This window comes from Psittacula echo (genome assembly GCF_963264785.1).
Source record: "Psittacula echo genome assembly, chromosome: 6".
Lineage (NCBI taxonomy): Eukaryota > Metazoa > Chordata > Aves > Psittaciformes > Psittacidae > Psittacula > Psittacula echo.
The window spans coordinates 77,292,958-77,315,602 of record NC_137743.1 but is presented as its reverse complement, the minus strand read 5'-3'; the positions used below and the strand labels follow the sequence as shown (position 1 = coordinate 77,315,602).

General features: G+C 43.7%; 1 protein-coding gene across 1 annotated transcript in view; it reads right to left on the bottom strand.

Annotated features, from left to right (window-relative positions):
* Positions 1-9,760: 9,760 nt before the first annotated feature.
* TMEFF2 (transmembrane protein with EGF like and two follistatin like domains 2) overlaps positions 9,761-22,645 on the bottom strand; it is a gene marked incomplete at its 5' end in the record, with an annotated part of 127,021 nt that continues 114,136 nt past the window's right edge. Inside the window, 4 exons of the mRNA XM_080621543.1 lie at positions 9,761-10,018; positions 10,428-10,514; positions 15,415-15,573; positions 17,054-17,177. Coding sequence (XP_080477669.1) covers positions 9,922-10,018; positions 10,428-10,514; positions 15,415-15,573; positions 17,054-17,177 — 467 coding nt within the window. The 3' untranslated portion in view covers positions 9,761-9,921. The remainder of the gene's footprint in view (positions 10,019-10,427; positions 10,515-15,414; positions 15,574-17,053; positions 17,178-22,645) is intronic.

Genomic DNA, 22,645 nt, shown 5'->3' with positions numbered 1-22,645 from the left:
CAAATCAGGTTAGTTGGGAAGTTTGAAAGAAGGAGCATCTGTGAGCTGCTTGCATGGCAAATAGAGTTCAAAAGTCTTGAGATGGAAGGAAGGCTCGCACAGGAAAAACAGAACTGTCCAGGCACTGATTGGAAGTGGCAGATTTTCAGTCTTTACCATTCAAGACTGGACTTGCTCTAAACATGGATTAAAAGTCAGCCACGGTGTAATGCCCACTCAAGTCAAAGTGGCCACACCAAGAAAGCTTTGACTGCTTAGTTTCTTCTGCTTTTTGTGACTAGTTGCCATAGATTTGCAGAGGATAATGGTCCTTTCGCAGGCCATCACAAACCTCCTTTTTCTTTTATTTTTTAAGCTTTTTTTACTCCTTTCACTTTTCTCCACCAGCGAGGACTTTACATTGTCTCCTGTGCCTGCAGAAGATGCTCTTACCCCTCACTTGCTCCCCAGGGACTTAGCCCCCCATCCAATGGTTCTCATCACGCAGTAACCTTGGCCAACGTGGCGGCTTTTGGAGATGCACAGAGCCAATTTCAAGGCCTAGGCAGATTTGCTGCTGGCTCTCAGTGTCTCCATGCTGCAAAACTTCCCTGTGCACCTTTGCTTGCTCTGCTGCCTTGGATGGGCTGGAAAAACACTCACCTGATGGCAGCAAGGACAAGAGGAGCTGTGGCAAGGTATTTTAACTGTATTACTTTCAGGAGGTTGCTACATCTTTTCCAATTAAAATAACATCGTCCTAGGACTCCTGAAATGAATATTTGGTGTAATAGATTCAGAAAGTGATGAAAATGTTTTCATTAAATAGTGCGAGCAGGAGAGAGACCCTGCAAGGCAAACCATTTTATCTCAACTCTCTAATAACGTTAATAAACTCTTTAATCTTTGTCATGTTTATGACTTAATGGCAATCCTTAAAGACATGACAGACAAGTAAGAGCTGCCAGGTTCCTTTAACCTATAAGCATTCGTATTCCTCGCAGGGTTTTCATTAAGTGGAAAATCCCTCTGCGATGGGCTTTATTCTGTGTGTAAAACTGTGCTCTGTTGTCCATGGGAGTGGTGGAGGATGCTTGGCTCTGCAGGACACAGTGGTGCCGGGGGATGGTGGTGGCATCTGCCTTTTCCATGGCCAGGAGCCAGGCTGGTGCTGGCTCCTTCTCTGCCACCAGCTAGGGATATTTACTGTAAGCCTCGTGTGACCAACCCATGCTACTTCTGTGCTGCCCTGTTGACCCTGCTGATGGGCTTCACTTCATTGGTCACCTGAAGGACTTCATCCCTCCTTTCAATGAAAAGGGTACTTAAAGGGATGGGTGGTGAACTTTGTGTTGTGTTCTTCACTTTCTCTGGGCTACAGAGCGCTGAATAATGCCCACCCCTTTATCTTTGCTCACATACACATGGGTCCATGGTGGTCTGTAATTTCAAACAAGTAATATTTGCGAAGAAGCAGCATTAAAAGAGTGTCATTTGTTTGCACGGTCAAGCACTCCAATTGTGGCTGCAGAATGAGAGTTGCCAAGCCCAAACTTCACTTTGCCCCTGTACATCATTGTCCTGTGGTCCAAAAGAAGCAGGTGTCCAGGAGAAAAAATAGTATGTGATCATGTAATTAGGGGGCTGCACAAGAGAGGCACAGCTAGGAACTGACCCCAGCCTTTGTGTTTCCTTTCTTTTCTTATTATTTTTATCCAGACTCCCAGCAATCTGGTATTTTCTAATCTTTGAGTCCCTGACTATAAAGCCTAATTAATGCTCTCTTAATGCAAGGTTTTTGCATTTAATCTCCTAGGGCTTTTTTTATGTCTTAATGTTCCATGGCAAGGATAGCCTTTTTTCCTCTATTGCCAGGGTTTGGACCCAGAATATCCATTACTGCAGCTGCCATCCTGATGTTCTTCAGCTGGAAGCAGAAGGATGCTCCATCGATGGGGTGAGTCCAGAAAAGGGTTGTCAGTGGCAGCTTGACCTTTTTGGTCCCTGTGGTGCCTCGGGAGGGCCAGGACAGCTGCATCCCTTCACTGCCTGACTTAGGAGCATAGGAGCATCTCCTGTGCCCAAAAAGAAAGAACTCCACATGGTGCAGATGGCATTTCATACAGATTTGGTTGGGTGTTATCTGCTGTGAACATAAATACCAGCTCAGTAGCTTCACTCTCATAAATGATAAGCTGAAACCTCTTTTGGTTGTTTCTCAGTCAAATGCCAGTAATAAAATGAAAAATCACCATTAAACCCCAACCCCTTTATTTGCATAGTTTTGATGCTGTCAAAGAAACCAGACAACACTCATGCAGCATAAGGAGAATTTTTAAATAGAAGCATTACATTTTAAAACCCTAATAAAGATAAAAGCAAAATAAACAGTGAAATTTGAATTTAGAGAATGAGAGAAGAAAGATTAGTCTGTGCTGGTGAAGTAATGAAGGTACTGTCTGGTAACAATTTTTAATAGCACATTAATGCTGAATTACTTTGGAATTTCTGCAGGAGTCGAGATGACATCCACATAAACACCAAATGAATTCCAAATGATTGGTATTATCATAAAGAGCACCAAATGAATTAATAATGACGGAACACTTAAACTAAAACGTTATCTTCTCTAATCTGTTGTCTCTTTTATGCACTGCTCAATTCATTTTTAGCCAACTATGACCCTTTCTTTCATTTGTCTTTTAATTTAAAATATATATATATATATATTTATTTTTTGCACAAATGTTCTGCTCCTGTATTGCATGAAGCAGGATGTGGGCTAGTCCATCTTCATAACAGTTTTGTGTTGGCATCGCAAAATGTAAGAGATAGATGGGAAGACATCTGGACGTGAGACATATCGCTGGGAAAATGACTATGACTAATAAGAACCATAATAATAACAATTCCGCCTTGATGGTCCCACATGTGCAGAGACCTCAGGGCACCCTTAACAGCGTTTAATAAACTAAATGGCTCACTTTACAGCAACGCAATATGTCTCCCCTTCCCATGGAGAAGCCCGACGGGAGAGGAAGTCTGAACTCGCATTCTGTGTAACTCAGATCAGTAAATAGGAGCCTGGGGCTTGTTTCAGGTGCTGGGCAGTGCCGCTCCAGGGGTGCCAGGGGGGAGCTGAGCCCCAGTGCTTCAGCTACATGCAGGGGGGTTCCTTGGGGACCCACATACCTGCCAGATGTAGGCATCCTGGGGTGGTTGGTAGGCACAGACTGTGGAGGGGACACCAGCAGCAGCATCACCTTCCTATGGGCGATGGTGCCCTGGGTCGTGCTGATCCCTTCCTTGGGTGTGCTGGTGACATATTAGCAGTCAAATGACATTTAGGGAGCACAAGTCCTACTCTCTCCTGCAGGCCAAGTAAATATCATTAGTAATGATATTACATCTCAAATTGTGCTCCTGCACTATGGCAACCATTCAGCAAGCATTTGCTGTTGCTGCTTGTTTCTAACAATTACTTTCACAGACTTTATTTCTTAGAAAACTATTACTGACTGTAACCCTCTATGTGGCGTGCCATGAAAATAAAAAACAATGAAAGAAAAAGAAAAGTCAGCCCAGCTTTCAGAGAGGCTGCAGAGCTGCCAAGAGGCTGGCGTGGCAGGCTTCATTTTTGTTAGGAAGATGGTGATGCTGGGTGCTACACTGGGGAGCTGGGCAGGGCAATGCTTTCCTGGGCAGTTAGCCTGGATGCTTTAAAGCAAAGCAGGGCATGCTCCAAGGCAATCAGCTTGCTTTCCTGTATAGTATTTATCACCCCTATCTATATCTATATCTATCTATATCATCTATATCTATATCTCTATATCTAATCTATATCTATATCTATCTATAATCTATATCGATATCAATACCTATATCTATATATATCTATATATATCTACATATCATATATATATCATACATATCTACATCTAATCTATATCTGTATATCTATATCTATCTATATCCATATCTATTATCTATTACCTATATCTAGATTCATATCCATATCTGTTATCTATATATCTATACCCATATGTATATACATATCTATATCCATCTCTCTATCTCTTTATATCTATCTCTATGGATAGATACAGATATATACACTGATATATATATATACACTTGTATTTTATATATGTGTATTATATGCATGTGTGAATAGACATGTATATATGTGTGCATATATAATACATATATATATGCAAATATATATGTGTGTGTGTAGACCTCCACAACCTCTCAGCTGTTGACTGTTCTGCCTGCAGCAGTGTTTGCTGGGTTGCTGCAGGCTGCCAGTGGCGGGCCGCTGGCCCATTGCACACGCTGCTCTTCTGTGACAGAAGCAACATATAATTATATCACAAATTAACTTGCAAATGCTGGTAGAGATGTACTCCACAGGAAAAAAAAAGAAACCGGTTTCATCTTCTCTCGTGTCTTGTAGCTGGTCCCTCCAGCACAGTCTGCATCTGTCAGAATCCCTGCCCTGGGAGCACTAATCATTTTTATTAACCATTAAGCAAGAAGATCCTTTTTATTTAAAAATGTAAAACATGCAGGAAGCACTATCTATAGCCGCTAATTCAGGTCACATTAAATGGCTCTTCCTCACCTCTCAGCTCATCCCTATTCTGCTGAGAGCTCCTTGCTGTAAAACCCACCGCTGCCCCTCTTCCCTGGCGGCGCTGATGGTCTGTTGCTTGCATTTGCACTTAGAGGCTGGATTTCATCCTGAATAATGACACTTCATTTCCGAGGGACCTGATGTAAAGCAAGCTGCTTTTAAGGCTTCTCCCATGGGAAGTTTATGAGGTGCTACTGCATTTTCTTAACACTTTTCACCTTCCAATTGTTTTTATTTCATGTTGGGGCGGTGGCAGGGGAAGGTGCTGTGACCCCTGAAAAGCGAGCTGGAGGATGGCAGTGGCTGGGGGCACATCTGCACTGTGAGGCTTGGTCACTGGTGGGCTGAAACCACACTCCTGTCTCCCTTGCCTTTGGTGAGGAACAGCCACATGGGCTAATGGCTCCCACAACCCAGGGAAACTCAATTGGGAGCGGCACTGAAATGAAGGCTTCAACCTGGGGTCTGCCTTTCCTAAGCTGAGCAAAACAGGCCTCACATTTTATTTACAAAGCCACGGCTGATGCCACCTAGTTAGCATTATAGAGCAGATTCCTCACATGACTTTTTATTATGCAGCTTGGCGGCTGCTTTGTGAGACTGCGGAATATTTTACTGCTTTGTGGCTCGCGTTCAATACGGCATTAAAAAAAAGGAAAAGTTGAGAAAAATCCAAAAGATCATTTTTTTAAGTGCATTTTTGTTTTCAGCATCCCTCCTGCTGTGACAAAACTGTTAATTAAAATGAAACGAAAATAAACTCTAAGCCCACCTAATATGAAAAGCATTTGAAGGCAAAGCATCAGCCTAAAGGCTGGTTGGGGTAGAAGCTGGCTGTGCCTGCCTCTACTGTTCTTCCTGCCCCTCCTGTTCTTCCTGCCCCTCCTGTCCATGGGTGCTGGCAGAAGCTCTTTTGATGTGTGCACTGTCATGTGTGTGTGGAGCAAGTAATGAGACTTTTGGCTCCTGTGTCAAACAGAGCACCATGTAATTGGCTCAGTCAGCCAGGTTGTGGTCTGTTCAGACCAGAACTGTAGAAAAAGTATTATTGTGTTTAATAAAATGGCTCTAAAGACCTCATCATAATGGCCCAGCATATCTCCATCATGTCATCCTGAAGTCCAGTTGAGGTTATTCGTCATTCAGGAGAGAAAACCCCACCAGCACTGCCAGACGTGGGCATTCCTGCCTCCAGCCTGGCATGCAAACCCATGGGGGCTGACGTCTGTAAATAGCCAGCCCCCCCCATGAATAAAAGGAAGGGTAGGCCTGGCCATGCCTACTTTGATGTGTGGTAATGAACTTTGCTTTTAATTCTGAGTTGTAACTTCCACCCTGACGCAAAAGTGGGAGCTGCAGAGAAGCTGCATGCATAATGAGGGGTGAAAGCAAGGATGTGGCGCGAGATGTGTCTGATGTTGGAAGAGAGGGAAAATAGCCTTTAATCATTTTGTTTTCAAAGAAGCTTTAGAGACCTCTTTGAAGATGAGGCTTTTTGAGAGCTGCTTCTGGAAAAATAGGAGGCAGCGATACACGGCACCCACCTTCTGCCTACATCCACCTGCCCCTTCAGTTAACCTCTGCATGGGGCATTCATATAGACGCTGTCATCCCTGCCTTCAGCATGTGGTCCTTCAGGCTGGCACCCAGGAAAGCTGAGCTGATCTCGTGCTGCCCAGGGAGGTGAGACCCTGATGGCTACAGGGAAAAACTACCCCAGTGTCGTTTCACTTGAGGTAATCACAGTGCCTTAGCGTGCAGAGGCTGGTAATCTAAAGGCAGCAGCAGCGAGAATAGGATATCCAGCCTCCTTTTATTAATTATAATATTTTTATAATGATAATGTTCTGTAAATCATGTCTTATTCTCACTGGGTGAAAGTGAATGATAATGACCATCTGATTAGACTTTATTTTAAGGTAAGCCTCATGATGGAGAGGCATGGAAGCTGTGCCTGTCCTGTAGTGCAGTGCTAGGGGTGGGAGAAGGGGAGAGCTGCATGTCACCCGCCTGCTGCAGCCTGTATGAGCTCTAAAGGCAATTTACTTATGAGCTGGCATTCAGCTCAGAACCCTTGTTTGCCTACATCTAAAGGCACCAAGGGGTTGAACATCATCTGAACATCCCAGGCTGGGGAAGGTGGGTGGGCTCTGCTCGCCAGCGCTCAATGCATGCCAATAGCAACTCGCTTTATTTTGAGGATCGAGGTCAGGATGCTGTTGCGTTAAATGCATCACAAACAAAACAATTACATGGCTTCTTGCTCCAAAAAATGTTACAGACTGACAGGAAAAGCCTTAGGGAATGGGTGTGCCAGCAGTCCTATTTTTACCTGTTTTTACCAAGTGGTTTGGCCTCAGCAAAGTAACAGCCAGGCCAGTAAGTGACTGCAGGCTGGCATGGTGCTGAAGCTGAGGGTGGCATTACTGGTGTTGTCAGTGGTTTTGTATATCTAGATCTTCTCTCGTGTGGTCTGTAAAGTGAGTGTGTGGTGGTATTTGAGGTTATTTACAGATGCCGCAGTGGAATGAGAGAAAAAGCCTATTGAACAGCCAAAAATAAATGAATTACTGCGTCATCCAGGTGAGGAACAAGCCCACTCCCACTGGCACTGCAAGGGGCCTGGTGTCAGGTAGTACTGGGAAGTGGTCAAATGGCAACACATCGGCACCCCTCCATGTGATTCCAGGTGGAGAAGCTGGGCTTTGCCTCTGTGCATGACACCGTCTCCATAACCACAGCTTCACGCGGCTGGGTCCTTATGTGCCCAGCCCACCCCTCTGCATCCTGTGAAGTTCAATGTTCCACGTCTTGAGTTCTGGCCAGCAGATAGCTCTAACAAACGCACTTTGCAGCCCCTTCTGGAAAGGAAAAAACAATCCCAAGTCCATGTCTCCAAATCTGCTGCCTTGTTGCTGCTGCAAATGTTTTCTCTAGAAATCTCCATTCCTGTACATACAACCCCAAGACACTGTTATTGTCAGACTGCGTGCCCCTATCAGCACGTTGAAGGTTAAGTCTGAAAAGCCCAATGAGGCCTGCTGTTCGCTAGGAGCTGCCCTCTGTGCATTAGAGCCGAAATCACTTTCCCCTCTCTGCCCTCCGATCTGCAGCGGGTACTTAAAAACTGGCCTTGTTTTCAGAGGTGTGAAGGCTTTGTGACAGATACTGCAGCTGGGGATGCGGCTAATAACAACGCACAAACACAGGCTGTTTAGGGATTAAATGTGGCATTGCAAGGTAAAACCACACCAAATAACTTTGGGAAGTTTAGAGATAGTGTGTCGTACTTCTATTTTCACATCTAAGAGATGCTATGCTATTTTAGGCCAGGCCTTTTCCTAATTAGCTTTACTGCTATCAGTACATGGCAGCGTGTATGTGTTAACATTTGATTTTTGTATCTAATGTAAGTGACTGAAATAAACAACCCAGATCTGATAGTCCCAGTGGGGGACTGACATTTGGGTTCAGCTCAAAATCTGTGTTTTTGATGCTTGTTAGACTCCAACACGTCACTCAGCACAAAGCATGGTGGTGGGGGCTGCAGAGTAGAGCTACATTGGCCACCTCCAACCTAATCCTCAACCTCATGCTCAAGTGTTCCTCAGAGGTGCTCGCTGACATTGCTGCCTTGGGTTGAGGTGATGGAGGGATGCCACTTGGTATCAGTGTAATTAACAGAGCATGCAAAGTCTCCCTAGAGAGGATCTTGTGTCACCAAACCTATACAGCCCAGCAGAGCCTGGGTTCCCCTCCACGTCACACTGAGCCTGTGTATGGGATACAAAACCAGCAAGAACTGGGACAAAGAGGAGCATTGTGCAGTGGGTTTGAGCATGGCAATGTCCCTTCGGTCCAGCGGGCCAGCATCACACCTGCTCGCTGCCTCTCTGCTGCACTATCAACCCCGCACCATCACACTTCTAATCCGAAAACAAGCCCTGACGACTGAGAGCTGGGAGAACAGCCCCCTTCTCCCTCTGCCTTGCCCCAGCCCACGGCACTGGGAAGCAGATGGTCCCTGCAGGGCCAGCATCCCCGTGCTGCAGAGCCGTCACGTGCGATCACCTGCCCACTGCCTGCGAAAGCACCACACTCCCACTCCCATCAACCAGCAAAGACCAGGTGCCTGGAAGCATCTCTTGCCAATCGCCTTTTATTACCTTTAAAAAGCCAAGAAACCCAGAACAAGACAAAAACTGAAACCGTGTGAACATCATGCAATGGATTCACTTTAAAGCAGGCTGGGGGTGGAAGGAGACCAAAAGCCATGTTAAGAGTAGCAGTACGGCTTCACCCGTGCCTGATGGCTGGATCGGGTGGACTGTCGCCGGTGGGGCTGGTGGTGACTGTTGTGGGTGATCAGACCAGTGCTGAAGCAGGAAATGGAAACATACTCATGAGACATCATCCCAGGTAACCCCAGGTCTGATTCTGACCCAAATGCAACTTCTTACATGGTGATGACAGTGAGAAATACTCCTAACTCTTGTCATGGGTACCTTCTGCCTCAGAAAAGTCTCTTTGGAAAGGAGCAGCACAAAGAATACTGTTACAAAGGGGTTTTAGTTCACTTATATTAGTGTGACTAGTACTAATCAATTAGTGGAGTGGGTTATCCAGCAGGAGTGAAGTTACCGCACTCTGCCCTTCAGTCTCACTCTGTCATCTTCAGAATTCATAGCACAGACTAGACTAATGCTGCCTTCTTGAGAGAATGTGTTTTGGAAAGTTTCAGCTATCAGGAAATAACTTTGCGTCTTGTCCATCATGTGCATGTGACAAAGCACATGCCCTTATTTTACTGAGATATAGCCAACATTTCACTTCATTACATTTAATGGAGTAGGGTCACCCATAAAGTTATTCATAAGGTATTTTCTGAGTGGTTTTCACCTTCTCTTTGAAAAAATAAATTGCATCAGCATGTTCACGAGGTACAAATGGTGCTGGCATTTCAGCTGTTATTATGTTATTAACTTTTTTTAACCTAATAATTTTCAATCAACAGTAAGAAGCAATTTTCACTCACTCCAGTGACCAGAGCTTGAGATTCTGCAAGGCGTTCTTGTAGGGTTCACCTTGACAGACACCTAATTCCCTTCCAAATCGAAACATTACCCTGACACTCTCATCGCGGTTACTGACAATTTCCACTTCCCCTTCGGTTAGGGTTTAATTTAGAAGGCAAAGACTTCCTAAGCTATGGGACAGTAAAGATAGATGGTATGGGAGAAGAAGGCTGATGAAATGTAGTTGACTCCGGATCTGAAATATTTTATCCCTCCTCAATGTAGGTTAAATTATTCTTCGCCTTTCCCACATCCATAATTGTCGCTGATCTTGGACCAACTCAAAACCCTACTACTGAGTTCAGTAGACTCAAAATTGCCACTAGAACTGGAAAAAGAAAAAAAAAAAGAAGATTTGTTAGTGTCCATATACAATATCCCAAGACTATACACAGCTATGTATGAGATACAGCAAATTTAAGAAAGGCAATTTTTTTCTCATCACTGAGTATTTATTATATATAACAAATACATGAAAAAGAAAAAACTATATTGTGTGATATAAATAGTTTATTTACATTACAGAAAAACATCAAGACAATGTATACTATTTCAAATATATCCATACATAATCAAATATAGCTGTAGTACATGTTCTCATTGGTGTAGATTACCACAAATGCAAGGCAACATGTGTAGATCTTGTCTTAATCTTTTGTCTATAATACTGTATTTTGTAGTCCAAGCTCTCTGCAGTTAGTTTTGCCATTGTGGAAACATGCGCTCGTTAAATTAACCTTGTCGATGCTCTTGTTGTGTTGTCTGAACTGTAGTGCCCTGTGTTTTGCTTCTGTCTGTGGATTCTGTTGCTCCTGGGACATTTCCTGGAAAAGAGAGTTGTGAGAATACACAGCTCTTAACAATGCATCTGCTTGAGCAGTGGCACAAGCATCCTCTGCCCCTCAACACGTCTCCTCTTCAGTTAAATGAAATGGGCTGGCTAATGGCAATGGTACCACAACAAAGCCCCCAGAACACAAACCCCACAAAACATACTGTAAACAAAAATATGGCAAAGGGAATGTTACGATTCCTGCTCCTTCCTGGTGAGCAGTGGTGACTCCGCAGCGTTGTGACAGCCCCAGCTGCACCCCATCACTCATCTTTAAATAACAGGTTTACTTTCAGCGAGGTGCAGGTGGAAGATTCAGGATGGTCGCATGCTCACCTGCTCAGCATCCCAGGTCTGTGAAGCATTTACAAAGTGGAAGCGGGGGCTGCCTTTCCGAGGAGCTAAGCGTCTGCAATCCCTATTAGTCTCCATGGAAATGCTCCATGTTCAGCTCATTAGCGAGCAGCTACTTTACTTACGGGTGCCTGCACCACGTTACACTCCTCACAGGGCTGCTTGGCTTAGTGAGGAAAGTAATTGCACTGGAAAAAACCCAAATCTTATTTTCCTTTTGGGTGGCTGCAAAAGCAAATCTCTTCTGCCCCAGGACCTCACGGTGCTCCTCAGCAAGAGCACGTTTCCACCATTCACCTGCAGCAGCATCAGCTGTGGGGATGCTATGAAGCGCTTGTCCTTAATGGAAAGATAATACTGCGTTTCTGGTTTCTTCCCATGGAAAGGCACCCTTAGACAGAAAGCTCTTTCTTCAGCTGAAGTTCAGTGTGAGTGTTTATCCTGGGTTTGCCTCTTTCTGCCCTCTGCTCAGGCAGCTACACAAGAAAGACTGAAACACCCTCTTGGAGTGGCATGACAGAAAGACCCATGATAACCCAGTCCATACTAACACGGAAAATAATTCCCTTTGTATTGGGCTAACTTGTGTTTCTGTTTAGAGGAAGGCTTTCTGCAGCACTTTATGAAACCCTGTGGGTTATGCACCGAGTGGAGCAGTGAGAGCTCAAAGCATTGGCTTTCAGCTCTGTGTCAAATAACTAACAGCAAAACAGAGAGAAGTAAGTTTTGACTGACCCCTTAAAACCAAAAAGGCCATTTTTTTCCCTGTTGAATGGGAGTGATGCTATAGCTTTGTGACGCCAACAGGAAGGCTATACAAGAACGTAAGGACTTATGAAGCATTTCAAAAGGCTGAAACACAATTATGTAAGTGTGCAACAAAATATGGGTCAGATTGTCCTGACCAACAGGACCACCCCCTCATGAGAAACTGCACGGCTGTGCATTACATTGTGCCTCATTCCTTTCTTGGAAGCAGTAAAGTAGGCTGCTATCTTTACTCCAGGAAAAATCAGCGCTCTTGGAGGTCACAGCAGAGCTTTCATTATGAAACTAATGCCGAGTTTAGCTGGTTTGTGATTTCATGACAAGCTCATTATTCAGTGTGTGTTCCTAAAAAGGCGATCAAGCTCTCCGAGTGAGTCAGGGAGCCGCTGTTAGCAAACACAGGGCTGATTCACTGAGCCGCATGTCATGTCATGCACACGCTGACAGCCTCCCAGCCCCGACTGTCCCCAGGCGGCCTCTCCTGCCCAGTCAGCTGGATACTGCACAGCAGGACCCTGCGGCGCTCCATGGGAGACGGCACCGACACCTCGACACGGTGCGCAGAGACAGCGTTGTAAATCCTCCTGCAGCCCCACGCTACCCGGGGCTCCTCCTGAGTCCCAGAGGATGAGGATTTACAGCACAAAGTGCAGCCCTGCTTTGCCCAGCACTCGGCCATGGTGGGTTGGGAACCAGGCACAGTGGGCAGAGCCAGACTGGTTTTGTAAGAAACATGGAGGTACCAAGTGGCTGCGGATGACCAGGATGGTCAGAAATCCCAGGGGATGCAGCTGTGCATTGCCGGAGAAGGGTGGATACCGACTGCTCCTGTTGGGAGCAAGGAGATGAGCATCTCACAGATGCTTTCCCAAAACCGACACTGACAGCATCTATACAGTCACTTAGTCCAAGGTCGAGAGAGATGGAGTCAAATGTAGAGATACTCCAATTAAGATCATGAAAAAAATCATCTTTTAACCAAAAATGCCCATGTTTTAATTGCATAATACACTACACTACCAATTGATGGAGGGTTGGGAATGCCCCGGGATCAAGTACCAACATCACGACTACTGAAATGCAGTGCTATTGCATCTGCAGGTAGGTTGTGTCTGAAGTGCATTTGGGTTTCCTAAGAGGGGTGCTGGCACTTAACCAGCTTTTTAGACTTAATCACCCACTAAAATTGAGTGGCAGCTTTTCCTTGGTCCTTAACTCTTTAATCAAAAGTTCTTTGTAGTGCTCTGTGTGTGGGATGTATTCATTTATGAACACAGCAGTTACATCAATGTAAACTAGGTACTGGAGCACAGGCTGCCTGCCCTCCCTCCACTGAAGCCTGCTTGCAAGCTCGAGTTACTCACAATGTGATTCATAGCAGGTAAAACACATTACGCATTCATTTTTAATCAAGTTATTTCTTCACATAAATAAGCTGCTGTGACTAAACATTAGGGAAGCACTAAAAATGCAAAGCTGTAAAGAAAACTGATGAGAATCATTATGACACTAGGCCATACCTATATTATTTGCCATCCTCCTTCACTTTTATCATTGCTTCTCTTTTGCCTTACCTCTAAGATAAAAGTCATTGGGTAGGAACTGTGCCTCACTCCTCCTTCTCTCTGTATCTCTTGGCTTCTGGTCCCCTACTTCTCCACCCCAGCTGCTTATTCCCATCACTGGCACTAGCAATGAGTAGCTGGGTGGCCAACCTCATAAAGGAATTGAGCCACTTTAAAACAAGGTTTTCCTTGCTGAATCCATCCCCTGGCTGGGTTCATTGTGTGGCTACAGAAATACCAATGCTGGCACAAGAACACTGGCAGGACCAGGTACCCAGGAGCAAAGGCAGACTGCCCCTGTCAGCAGCACAGTTCATTTGTTCAAAGTGTCTGTGCAACGATGGTCCTAAAAGTGCCCAAGAATTGCTCAGAGCCTTCCAGCAATGGAGGACACCCTGTACATCAGTGCCACTGTACAGCTGTGATTTTAAGAGCAACAACAGTAATGATGCCTAGAAGATTTACAGTGGTAGTCTTATGTGGCTCAAATGCAGAGTTTGGACACAGTGCACCAAACTCATTTGATAAATGAATTAGGTGAAGCTGCACTGAAATTATTGGCAAAGAATCTGGCTGCAGCATCCTCCACGTGAGTGAAGTTTCCCTTCTTTCTCTCAGGGACCTGGTAGGGTGAGTTTAGCACTTTGAAGGGTTCAGAGTGTGGAGTTCAAACCAGTACAGTCAGGTTCTCCACTGCAGATGGCTTCAAAAACTCAATTACTTATGCATATACTGCCACAACGTGCTCTTACCATGTGGATTTCTCTTAGGCTACTTAAGAGTACACTTTTGCAAATGTATCTCGAACCATTATGCTGGGACAGAGGATGTTCTGCAGTAATTACATCCATTACAGAAAAAAGTCAAAAGATCATAAATTAACTTGGTCACAAAGTGGGTGGGAAAAGGTACCATCCACGTATGAAAACAGTGTGATGGGTAATTTGCACTACAGTACCAGGTCACTGAAAGCACACTGTCTTCATTCTTCAGTGTAAAATACTCTGTGTTACCGTGTCAAGGTGACAAAACTAGAGTCACTCAACAAAACGATGCAGAGCATTTGTTCCATTATCAGTTACTACACCATCTTCTTTTTCTCATCACAAACTACTGGTTTGTTTGTTTGAATTACTTCTGTGAATACCACCATAATCTATTGCTCCTTCAGCATTTACCATTGAGCTGATGGACTCAGCTTGGCCAAAAAAGCAGCTACCTTTCATCAGATGGTTTTGTTTTATGCCTTGAGGCCAGAGAATGATTTATGAATGTTTTTCTTTTCGTCTTTTCCAGGAACAAATTCTAGACCAGTCTTACAGCCAGGTAATGCAACATAGGGGCTGAAATACATTTGAGATTTTATTTTATGCACAGGTATGCTACCTGGCCTTAATTTTTCTTTTTGATTTTAAAAATAAATTTACTTCTAAATCTAATGGTTTCTCATTCTTACTATCTGAATTAATTTAACCTTGTGATTTCTGAGAGAAGCCTGAAGATGTCTAAAGCTCAGAACTTACTCCAACCCCTCCCAGAGACAGTAACACACTTCAGTGGGGAGGCAGAGCAGCGCAGGTAGGAGAGGAAGGACTGCATCTACTCCTCATGTTCTGAACTACCCTGGGGCTGTTGTTTCCATTACAACCACCCTTTCCTCCTCATTAAAGAAAGAAACAAACAAAATATCATATATGGCTTGGTGTGCCACCATTCAGAGAAGACTGTAAACATGTGCGTTACCTTTGAACATGTATACATGCCTAATGAAATCATTTAATCAATGGGATCGCAAACAGGCTTAAAAGTTCGTATGCTTTGCCTGATTAGGACTAAGAGAATGGGCCCTTGAGGAAACCAGATGGAGATATGATTAGTTTTATTAAGTGTTGATCCAGCTGCTGTATTTATATTCCCCTATTTATATGAACAGTATTTGTCCAAGCATCTGAATGCAAAATAGGAACCTTCAGTTGCTGTAGGCACTGTTGCTACCTAAGTTTGATTAAGATGGAAGTAAAAATTCAGTTGTAATTATGAGGCAGCACTGGCTGGCTGGACCAGACAGTATATCTTTTGTTTGTTGGTGAATTAAACAGCATTTGCTATCAGCAGTGTCACTGCAGAAACTCGTATAATCAACGCACAAAGTAGGCAAAACAAAAGTATCTTCTTTTCTTATTGCAAAATACCAGAGATACTGACCTTGTAATACAGAGGACTACAACACAGATGATAGCAATCTGGATGGTTCCAATCACAGCTGCTATTAAGACATATTGAAATCGTACTGGGCCTGGAACCACATATAAAACGCTGTAGTCCTTTTTTTCACAGTGTTGTCCAGTATAGCCAGCATCACATCTGAAACGAGAGATGTTTTTTGCCCGATTATCTGCTGCTTTCAAAGAATGCAAAAACCAAACATTACATCTGAAAAAGAAAATCAGTTGCCTAAGCATGAGCTCATGTGTTTTCTTGCAGGATGGGCTCCCTAGAGGGGGCATCGGTGCCTCCTTGACCTCTCAGAAGGCAAACCTCAGGTCCTAGCATCACTGCAATAGTGCCAGGAGGTGCCCAGGAGGCTGGGACTTATCTAGCATCAAGTGGAACTACTTGCACGTTGTGTTGAGAATCCATTTAGTTCCTTGCACAACATATTTTACATTTCTCCCTTTCTTTGGGGAGGTGGGGGAGGGTGAAAAGCCATCTAGTTGTGGCTCCTTATGCAGATTACCCCGAAGGAGGTGATAAGCAATCATCCAAGCTCCATATGAAATGTGATTAGATGTTCCTGCAAGTGGATACATCATTTACATTTTGTCTGGTTGCTATAAAAAACCCTCTGTTGATGCTGCAACCATGTACCCCAATGCTGCTTGCTGCACTGCTCACCAGTTCCCATCTTGCAGCCTGACATCTCTCCTTTTGTGATTCTGGGGAAGAAACAGTGGGTTTCCCATTTTAACTCTTGCTAAAATCCCAAGAAAGAAGATGTGAAAATCCAGGTCAATGGCAGCAGCAACCATAAGAGACCGAGCCAGACTGCTTGGGTCCCTCTCGGAAGTGTTAGTGGCACACTAACCCTGATGGGTCAAGCCTTGTACTTCCACCCTTTTCCTCTCCTACATTCCCACAGCAGCCAGCAGCTTGAGAAAAGGACATTTTACAGCTGAATGGAGAACCTAAAATGCAGCAGCTGCAAAGAGCAAAACTTGCCTTGGCTGTTTGCGGGAGCTGGGAGAAGCTGGCTTAACAGATCTACCCTGTGGGATAAGTCTGGTCCGTATCTTAGCTCTCCGAGTCCAATGTCCCAGGAATATGGTCCTTCATGCATGATAGTCCTTTTCTTTGCCACCAGGCTGCTGGTTGGACTTCAGAGGTAATATCCCCACCTCTGCAGGGAGGCATTCACTGAACAAACGTCCTTTCACTACCACTCCTCTTCCCTGCCCTAACCTCCTCCAAAGACTCCCGCATGGAGCCCCCTTCACCCCAGCTCGCTGCCCCATGAGCATCCCTCCTGCCACAGCAGGGACATAGCCCTGGTGTCGTGCCTTTCCCCCAGAGTGAGAAGGCTATCTGGTTGCTGTCTGAGCCCTTTGTGAAGTGCTTTTAAAAATATACCTAAATATAACTGAAGGTTACTGAATGTTTTTACAATCAATTAACATTGTGCATAACTCAACACGCGCCCACCACACAAAATGCGGACTTTGTTGAATAATTAAAGTCTAATGGGTTTTGTAGCACAAAGGGCCATGGCTACCATTATTTTCCGTGGTTTATCTAGAGTAAGCGTTTTTTCATGTGTGTAGCCTTTCCTCCCCGGTAGAAGGGTTACCTGCAAGACGGTTCCAGCATGTTAGTGGAGTGCTCACACTTGCCATGCATGCAGAAGCCATTGTAATGCTCTGGACAAGGGATGTAGATCCCTCTTGCACTTTCTTCCAGTTTGTTTGCATTCTCTGTGAACACAGGTGAAGGGAACATTAACCTGACAATGCAGAATAAGGTGGAATGATGGAAAGAGCTCAACAGATGAAAGAAAGAAAAATCAGAAGAACAAGATGTGAAAGATGTTGTTTATGGAAGCAAGAGTTTGCAACTGGAAACAGGTCGGCTGATGTAGATGAAAAGCTTTGCAAGGTTTTCTGTCATTCTTTTGCATATTTAATTCCCGTCAAGTTACAGCAAATGAGACACCAGACAAAATAATTTGACTATTCAAAACCTGATTACAGAATAGCACATAAAAAATGCCTGATCATTGCTGTTATTCTCTATGGACTGTCTCCTCACACCCAGGCAAGGCTAGGAAGAAGACTCTGGACATTTGCATGCAATATACCATTACAATACACTTAATTATTCAACACAACATATTCAGAAAGACAACTTTACGACTGAAGCAGGGGAGCAGGAGGCCAGACCTGGAGTTTATCATCAGAACTGCATACCCATGCCCCAGAGCCCTCTGGCTTCCTGCCTGTCCCACAGCACAGGTACCTTTAAACTGGTTTGACTTTCTGTGCCTGCTTCTGTAGCTGTTAATAGTCACTGGGATTGCAAATCCTGGAAAATACTTTCCTCCATGTGGCCAGGAAAACGGAGACTTTAGTTAGTTTGAAACAGGTATATGATAAGCATTTACATCATGACCTGAAATACAGAGTGCTACTTGCAATAGAGTCACACGAATTTTTCAGGCCACTGAGGTGTTAATTGTACTGGGTAGTTTTGGCAAATTCTTCCATTTAAACAATACTTATGACATCTCAAATGGTAAAATTCCCTTTTCTGTGAAGGTATCATCTAGCAGCAAGTAATTAAAAGCAGAAGAAAAAAGTCTCAGGGTGGATGTCTGAGGAAATACATTCTGTACACAAGTTGAAGCATTTGTATCTTCCAAAGGAAGTCCCTGAGTGTTATGAAACAATTACAGTTTGTATTCTGCCTCCAAGCCAGTGGTGCTGGCAGTAGGTATGCTTAGGCATTATCCCACCTTTGGGAAAAGTGTGTGTGGCAGATCCAAGGTACAGATTTCCATAATGAATTTATTTCCTGTTGCTGCTGTCCAAGGAGAGTTTTAAGAGTCTCTAACAACTTACACTAATAAAGTTGGTTATATTGTCCTTATGTTAAAACAGCAACTGAGAATGACAGGGCAACCTCTGCATCCCTGTAGACAGCATTAACTTCTATCATTAGGACTTTCCAGACCTCTGCATTATGGACAATTACTGCATCTTTTAAAACGCACATATGCTGAACACAAACCTGCCTGCCTCTGCTAGTCCCTGCTTACATTGAGATACCTGTGTGAGGCTGCCATAAAGGCTCTGTGTTAATGACATGCAGCACAGAAGAGGGCATCACGGTGCGGGACCATTCCTGGCCCTGGGGCTGACAGCTATCCCTGGGATGGTACAGACAGGATGTGCTGACAAGAAGCATGTCATAGGCTTGGTATAACCTCCTCTGGGAGCTTGCCTGGGAATTTCTGCTACTGGAAAGAGGTGGGAGCAGAAGGTCCATGTGGTCTGCTGCCAAACCTTTTTGGCTACCTATCGCTCTCTGTGTGAGGCACTGGATGCCAGCATGTAAGATATATGATAGAGAGTTATCATCCCACCAGGACTTCATGTATGTTCCTTTTTTCCACCTGTAAATCTTACCAGAACAGAAAAAGTAAGTGACATGTATCAGCTATCAACGGACTTGCCTGGTGCACACCTCTGCTATGGACCACATTCAAATACATTTCTGTCTAGGAAACTGCAGCAAGAAACACAGAATCCATATTAATATGTATTTTCTTTTCTATTGTGGAAAATATGCCATTTCCTTGAAGTTTTCCATTACCAAGAGGAAGTTGGCTTCCTTTCTGAAGAATAGGATGTGTGCGTATTTCTGTTCCTTCCTTCTCAGGTACCAAGATATCTCTGTGGTGTTTGTGTGCCACCCCTAACCAGTGTGAGAATCCCTCCCCTCTCAGATGAGCCAGCAGTGTTGCTAAAATGGTAGCATACCATTTGGTTTCTTTCTTTTAACAGCATGCTTCAAGGTGGTGAGGGAAATTGTTCCTTTCAGGACAAACAAAACTGCTAGGACTTGAAAGGGGGATCAGGACCTCTCCCAAACTTGCAGATGCTCTCACTCTGTGTAGGCTGTAGGGCTGGTAAGAAGAGGAATGATTTTTCCTCCTCCTATAATCATAAGGGCAGAAACCATGTTTCTTTAAAAAGGTCTCTAGCATACTTTAATGTAAATCTAGCATCCTGTAGAACTTGTAAGCACACCTCTAAGTGTAATGTTATGACGGAAAATGCTTTTCTGTATGAAAAGATGAAAAGTGAGATGCCCTAAGCTTTGCTAGCACTTCGCAGGATAAACACTTCATTTGGGAACACTTATTATCTCGCTAGGAAGAGACTACAAAACTTACACACAAACTGTCTGTAATCCCCGATTTTGACTGATGACTCCTCTAAAAGAATTAGGGGTTGAACACAAAGGCAGAGAGGGGGATGAAGAGTTGCATTTAGTTGATCTGCCGTTTCAGCCATTCGAAAGACAGGCCGCAGTAAAAGCATCATTTAGTTCAGAGTAAGTTCCCCTCTTCCAGCACATTTTGAATTCACGCAAAATATTTTGCTCCCTCTAAACAGGTTATTTTTCTCATTACATAAAACATCTTTTCAGATTCAAAATAGAGCCCCGAACACCAAGTTATGCTTTAGAAGTCCCTTCGTGTTTAAACTGACTGCTCTCATTTTTGAAGGATCTGAGCCCTTTTCAGTAATCCAGCAGTCAATGAGATACTAACCCTCATGAATGCATTGCAGGGTTTACACCACTATGAAATAAGAATTATAAATAATTTCTAAAAAGAGAGGATATGAACAAAAATATGTATAAATTATGAATCAAACAAGAACTGTACAATTAAAAAAATAAACCTAGATCAAATAAATTTGGATTATTTATAGATTCAGTACTGCACTGATCAGATTATAGCATCACTAAACTAAACCTTTACTACAATCTTACACCTACAGAGAGCAAAGCTTAAATACAAAGTTACCCACTCTTTTCCAAGCACAGTAGATCAGTATTCATAAAGCAATGCCACAGACCAAAGCGTCTGTGGAGTGGCTTTGAAGTTAGCCAGGTTTCCGTAAAGTTAAATTCAGTAGCTCTTCTTCAAACACTGGAGTTGCTGCATTGTTATCAGTGACTATGTGTGAGTTTTATTTGCTCCAAAATGACAGATTTGTACCTTTTGGTAATGGCTAGAATTTAGAGACAGAAGTTGTAAAGCCAAGATGAAATCTGGACTGACTGGGTCAGTCTCTCCTGTCTCTGGACAAAAGCAATTCCTGCCACATTTCTCAAAGTGCATCTTTTTACTGCAAAAAGAAGTACACCCTCACCCTTCAGATCAACTGTATTCACAAACCTTGAAGCATTTTTTCAGATCGAAAATGCCACTTCGAGGAAGCCAACATCTTTTGCATTTCTGCAACGTTTTTTGCATCTTTAGCCTAACATGACATTTCATATTGTTCACATCTTTTGTTAGTGCCAGAACATGACATGATAGCCTATCATATAAGATACACTAGCCAAAACAAATTATTTTTAAATGCATTGAAGCCAGATGCTACTTCGTGTAGACTGAAACAGCTTATTATCTCGCTTCCTAGAAGAGACTCCCTGTTGAACACTTGCTCTCCAATCTTTCTGTGGATGGCAGGGACATGTAGAGACAACGAGCTACTGCACTGGGTAAATTTGATCCAGTGACTGACCATCCACTCAGTGATCTTGCTTTTCCTGATGGGTTATCTTCTGAAATGTTAAATGAAGTATTTAAATCTTGTCTAAATTCCTTAATATCTATGGCTGTTCCTGTCCTCCGTTAAGGACTGGAAGAATTATTTCAAATGTATTTTGTATTCTTTTTATTTTATTTTTGGTTTAGCTTTCCTTTCAGCCTTTCCTTCAGTTTTTTGGAAGCAGACTGTGCTCCCTTAGGATTCCCAGGTAAAATATTTCAGTGAAGCTGAAATTCAGAAGCCAAAACAGCCTGCCCAGCTGCACGACCAAACTCTACAAGTGATGAAAACAATGCAGCCAGTTTCTTCTCTGGGCAGCCCTCACTGGTCCCCAGCTCCCATTTGAGCTCGCGTGGAGCTTCTGTTACACAACTTGAACATGTGGAGGAGCGCCACTGACAAACGAGTAAATCCATTAGTGCCCTTGATGAGGATTACATGAAGTACTGCCTGGAGTGCCCAGAAAACTCTTTCCAGACCTAAGTTCCTGCAATTCACTTTGGAGAAATTAGATAAAAATCTAAGCAAAACCATAGGATTTTTATGTCCAAAAATGGACTGCCAGGCACTGAGCAGTCAGCTCTGCAGGGCTGATAATTCTGTCGTTCTTTATGTTTGAATCAGAGGGACTTTCTCGCTGATTTCAGGCAAGCAAAGTGGAGGGCCACGTCTCTGAATTCTCATGTTAGCTGTTCACTGCTGTACAAGGTGTAATGTTGGAGCTTATGGAAACTGTAACTGATAGATTAGGCCTATCACAAACTATTGGCTCATGTACAGTGTTAGTACCTGGTGTACAGTCATCACTGGACCAAGGCAGGTCCTGAAAACACATATATATATATATATATATATATATTTCATTAAATAAGGGATGAGATGGTGAATGATGTGCAGCAGAAGCTATTTTGACACCTGTCTCATTGGAAACAGTGGTTAAGGAGAACTGACTTACATAATAATCTTTTAATACTGCTGAAGTCAGTCAAATTTGCAGCTGAAAGCTCTTGCTGATATTGAGGTAGTGACTCCTTACATACCACATTGTCAGAGGATTTATGAAGGGAGAAAGGGATTCTTGCATCAAATGTGTGTCCTTAACCTTTTCAAGCCCTTTTGGAAGCGTGTCCCTCCACCTCCTTTTACCTCCTTGGCAGTTCTCCCAACTATATGCTGCAGAGCGTAGCATTGGGAAGTTACTTAAAAAAGATCTTCTGCTCCATATGATAGAGACTTGGTACACAGCTCTTACTTGAAATCCAAATAAAGGTCCAGAGAGTCAGAGGTCAGCCTCTGGAGCGAATGTCGAGGATGCCCTGAGCTTTGTGGAAGAGCTTCAGTGATTGACGAGGGGTAGAAATTTGAATCTTATGGATGAGCTTAGGGATAGCTGTTTATGTTACTAAATGACAGTCTTCACACAGTCAGCAACTGCTGCTTTTCTGGGGGTAAAACAGAGTTTCCTCAGCCCAGGAATGTTTGCAGGCACAGTTGAACGTCCCTGTGCAAAGTCATGAGGAATGGGGTTGTAATGGTGGTGTTCCCTCTGAAACTGCCAAATTGCTTTAGCAGGTTTCCTGATACTTTCCCACCTC